At 47.2% G+C, this 4,967-nt stretch overlaps 1 protein-coding gene across 1 annotated transcript; it reads left to right on the plus strand.

The window, feature by feature from the left end:
- The first annotated feature begins 1,858 nt into the window (after positions 1-1,858).
- Positions 1,859-4,529, plus strand: LOC119432647 (uncharacterized). Its single transcript, XM_037699838.1, has 2 exons — positions 1,859-1,870; positions 4,218-4,529. Exons 1-2 carry the CDS (start codon positions 1,859-1,861, stop codon positions 4,527-4,529), a joined length of 324 nt encoding a protein of 107 aa, XP_037555766.1.
- The last annotated feature ends 438 nt before the right edge of the window (positions 4,530-4,967 follow it).

The following is a 4,967-nucleotide window of genomic DNA, read 5'->3' on the forward strand; positions in this document are numbered from 1 at the left end:
GCAGCACCGGCAACACGCAGAACTGTTGTCGACGCCGTCGGCGTTTTGCCCGCGTTTGCTCAAAATGCGTGCGGCGTTGGTGACTGTTGCCGGAGCCTCTCATATAAATAGGCACTTGGTGCCGCAGCTAAACGTCGCCTCCCTTCCCTCCCCCCCCCTCCCCCCCCCCCCCACGGCCTTTCGTGCGTCGGAAGAAGGCACGTTTGCTCTACATATATGGTGATTGTAGAGGAGGAAAGAGACGCCTACTTCTGTAGCCCTTAAGGGAGCACAGAGCAGAACGCGCGTTTGTTCTCCGCCGTGCGTTCACTCCCCGTGAAAGCGCGCGTCCCTCGCGCCCTTTCACTCGCACATACAGCGTTCGGCGCGCGGCGACGATTTCATCTCCAATGACGTCATACGGAACCTCACGGCGACGGCGACGCCGACGGCAGAAATCTGCTTTTGAGTGTCCATATAATTGCTATCGCAATAAAAATGCCACTGGGAATAAAAAAAATATAGTCTCTGAGCGGGACTTCGGGCTGATTACTTTCCCTTCACGAGACCCGTTACACTCTCTCTCAGTCTTAGGCGCTGAAACCACTGCACCTCGTTTTTCTTTACTATACCTTGTCGTGTTGCAACCCATTGCATAAACACAGAAAATAATTTATTGCTGATGTTTAAGCGGCAGCCGCCCTTGCCATTACCCAATTTATTTTTCGGAAATATACACACAGACCAACAACACTTCATCTTGTTTTCTCTTTCTTATTTTTTTAATTCTTGCCCGAGCAGTGTAATATAAATATTCGAACACACACACACACACACACACACACACACACACACACACACACACACACACACACACACACACACACACACACACACACACACACACACACACACACACACACACACACACACACACACACACACACACACACACACACACACACACACGCACACACGCACGCACGCACGCACGCACGCACGCACGCACGCACGCACGCACGCACGCACACGCACGCACGCACGCACGCACGGACGGACGGACGGACGGACGGACGGAAGGGATAGATGTATAGAAATAGAGAACTGTAAGCGTTCCTGCAATAGCCTTGTACCAGCCGCAAATTAATTTAGAATCGTCCACTATAGCATCCGTCATAGTGCATTATGCTGGTTTGGGACATCAAATTACGACAATCATCTTAAAGCCTTGTAGCTGTGGTTGCTTTCGGCCTACCAGAGCAATGCGGGAATGCCGGATAATGGACGAGGGAATAAGAGGACAGCCACTGAAGCAGAAATGACCAAGCACCGGCATATGCAGGCGATCTCGCCAAGCCACTTTGCATCGGAAGATGTTTGCATCGAGATAAGTCTCCCTTCCCGCATGTTCGATGTCGCTGCAGTCATTCATCTAACACCCCACGAGACCCTGCATCGGGCGGATCAGTGGCGACCCGTTACAAAATATCTCTTACGCTTTCGCGTAACCGAGGAGCATAACCTGCGCGTGGCGGCCACACGGACCAATTATATGAGCGGTGGTCGGCAGCCCGACTGTGTCGCACGAACACTTCCCGAGGCTGTTCCGCGACCCGGGGGGCAGGAGAAGGCGAAAGAGAGGTGCGTGCGTGAAAAACAAAGAGAAATAGAGCGTATTACAGGCCTTCCTTTCGATCGTCGAGGTCCGTACCCCTCTCTTAAAGAGAACGCGACATTCAAAGTTACCGACACCACGCCCACCGTGAGCGGATTGGTGATAACGGAAGCGTGTCACAAAACTGGACGACATTTGGGTATAAAAGCAGGAAGCCGCATAGCAGTGAGTTCAGTAGTACCTGACAAATAGCACAGCAGCGCCATGAACGCACTGGTAAGTATAGCACATGCGTGCTGCTCTCTTCATAATATACAGTGTGGATCGCACGCCGCACTATTGCGCTTCTTGAGTGCAAAAAGCACAGCCGTAGTGTATTGCAGAGAGAGCTGTATTTACTTTAAAGGAAGTTCCCAGCAGACACTGAATAGTTGCGGAGTTTCACGAACTTGAAGCTCCTTACTAAACGAAAAACGTATGCGCAACTTTCCATAGTGTAGATGAGAGGTGTGCCTTTCGGACCGCGTTTGGAAAATTAGATGACAGGCTCTTTACAGCAGACGAGATTCTTGGAACGTGACCTCATACGTCTGCGATGTACAAAGCCCATGAAAATGTTGCTGCATTTCTTAATACCCCCCAACCTATGTGACTGCCTGGGACTGACTGAACGATGATCGTTTGTGCGTGTGTATGTGCATACCGTCAACTTTTCGTCACTCCTTCCACTCAAATGTTAGTCCACTTTCCTTCTGCCCCTAGCTCAGGTTTACCAACAGGGATTCAGCCTGGTTATCCACTCTGCCTTCCCTTCTTCACATGTCTCTCGTTCTCTGCTTCAGTTTATATACGCTCTCTGGTGAATGGGCAGTAAACTTGTGTTCCTTTGAATAATGTTTGTAATATAGAAGATATCGTCTATGGGAAAAGCAGCAGCGTTACCGCTTTACGGAACCTCAACGACAAGCGGCTGACGCTCGTGCTTGTGAACCAATACTAGCAATCATATATTTCATGCACCTTGGCTTAGATGTGACCGTTCCTCATTTGTAGCAACTTTTCCTTGTCACTCCGCACGTCTATCGCACCATTCTAATATCAGTCATTTCGAGCTTATAAATGCTACACTTCCATATTGTGATTTGCACGTTTGAAATTGAGCTGACAGTAAGATGCAAAAATTGAACTGTGTGTCCGGCACCTGAGTTTTATAGCACATCTAAAGCTGTTTTAAATTGAATATATAATAATCATCAGCAGCCTATATTTATGTCCACTGCAGGACGAAGGCCTCTCCCTGTGATCTCCAATTACCCCTGTCTTACGCTAGCTGATTCCAACATGCACCTGCAAATTTCCTAACTTCATCACCCCACCTAGTTTTCTGCCGTCCTCGACTGCGCTTCCCTTCTCTTGGTATACGTTGTGTAACTCTAATGGTCCACCAGTTATCCATCCTACCATTACATGGCCTGCCCAGCTCCGTTTTTCCCGCTTAATGTCAACTAGAATATAGGCTATCCCCGTTTGTTCTCTGATCCACACCGCTCTCTTCCCGTCTCTTAACGTTAGGCCTAACATTTTTCGTTCCATCGCTCTTTGTTCAGTCCTTAACTTGTTCTCCAGCTTCTTTGTTAACCTCCAAGTTTCAGCCCCATATGTTAGCACCGGTAGAATGCAATGATTGTACACTTTTCTTTTCAACGACAGTGGTAAGCTCCCAGTGAGGATTTGGCAATGCTTATGTACTTATAATGAAATAATATTCAATATCGTGAAAAAAAAAAAGCATTGGTGCGACATTTTTCGAGATTTGGTTAGTCTCTGTTAAAGCGTATGACAAGATATAAAATAAAAAAATGTATTAGGCGCAGAACTCTTGTTCAAACAGCGATAATTACAGGCATATCATCGATGAATGCAATGGTAAAGAATTCCATTAATGTTTCTGTTATCCTATTGAAGAGTCCGTATGTACCAAGCTGAAAACGCAGCTGTGACGTAGTTTTAACAGCTGACTATATACAGTAAGCTGTGATTAAGTACAGTATACTTTCCGTATGACGCTCGTCTTCACTCCAGGCGCCAAGACGGGTCTGTTTAAATTCTAAGAAACAAGACTTCAGCAAATCTGATGAAGTAGATACATGGTGGAGCATGCCAATCAATCAATCAATCAATCAATCAATCAATCAATCAATCAATCAACATAATACTTCTACCGACACCAAAACTTTCCACAATGGTTCACCGGCTATGACAACCTGCTGTTGCGCCAAACGTACCAGGTTCGATTCCCAGCCGCTTTCCGTCGTGAAAACATCAGTGCACTGAAGTTATAGTTTCGAGAAGTAATTTGGAGCCTGAATGGAAGGGTTCATGCCAAAGTGGCAGCCAGCTTAAGGTTCGTGCTTTATCATCATGGTGACTTGCTTCCAGATTTCGTTTCACGTTGGAGTGATCCCGTAACTGACGCGCAGTCCCATAATCATACGTGGGCGGTGAAGCGTATGATAAGGTTATCGGCAAGTGGCTGGGTGAGAAATGTGTGAATAATAAGGGCGTACTGGAAAGAACTTGTAAAAAATAGATGAATAATACATTAAGTTTGGTTTTGTTACAGGGATTCCTCGCAAGCATTGTAGTCCTGGCCACGGCCGTGAATGCCGGCTTCCTTGGCGGCTACGGAGGCTACGGAGGTTACGGTGGTGGCTACGGTTACGGCGGTTACGGAGGCTATGGCGGAGGCTACGGCGGAGGCTACGGCCATGGACTTGGATATGGAGGCTATGGTGGATTCGGAGGTTACGGCCTCGGATTCGGCAAGGTCATCGGAATTGGCTACGGAGGATACGGTGGATATGGCGGCTACGGAGGCTACGGCGGATATGGCGGTTATGGCGGCTATGGCGGCGGTTATGGAAAGTACTGGTAGACACAACTTGGCAGCATTGTAACCATGCCACCTTTAACTGCACGTCTCATGCACACATCATCACACTAAATTGACCAAATGCGAAGGAAAGGGTGCAATAAAGGGCCTTTTCAGTAAAGCATTCGAACCTTGTTTCATTCGCTGTGAGAGCGTTTGACGCTCGAGCTTTCACTGGTATCGCCCCTCCGGACTGCATGTCGAATGGCCGTGTCGAAAGGCCTCCATGTCGGTGTTTTAAGAAATGGCTTCGAAAATTCTTTAAAATGGGAAAGATAGGATGATTAAGCTGTTTCCACAGGATTGCCTTTTAGCAATAAGGTATACATGTTAAAAAATTCGAGGTATTAACTAGAAAAGTAGTTATAAAAATTATGCTATGAACTTGCTAATCTGTAGAGACTGACAATTGATTTTAATGTACTTGAAACTCATCTTCCG

This window comes from Dermacentor silvarum, chromosome 1 (genome assembly GCF_013339745.2).
Source record: "Dermacentor silvarum isolate Dsil-2018 chromosome 1, BIME_Dsil_1.4, whole genome shotgun sequence".
In the NCBI taxonomy this organism is placed as follows: Eukaryota; Metazoa; Arthropoda; class Arachnida; order Ixodida; family Ixodidae; genus Dermacentor; species Dermacentor silvarum.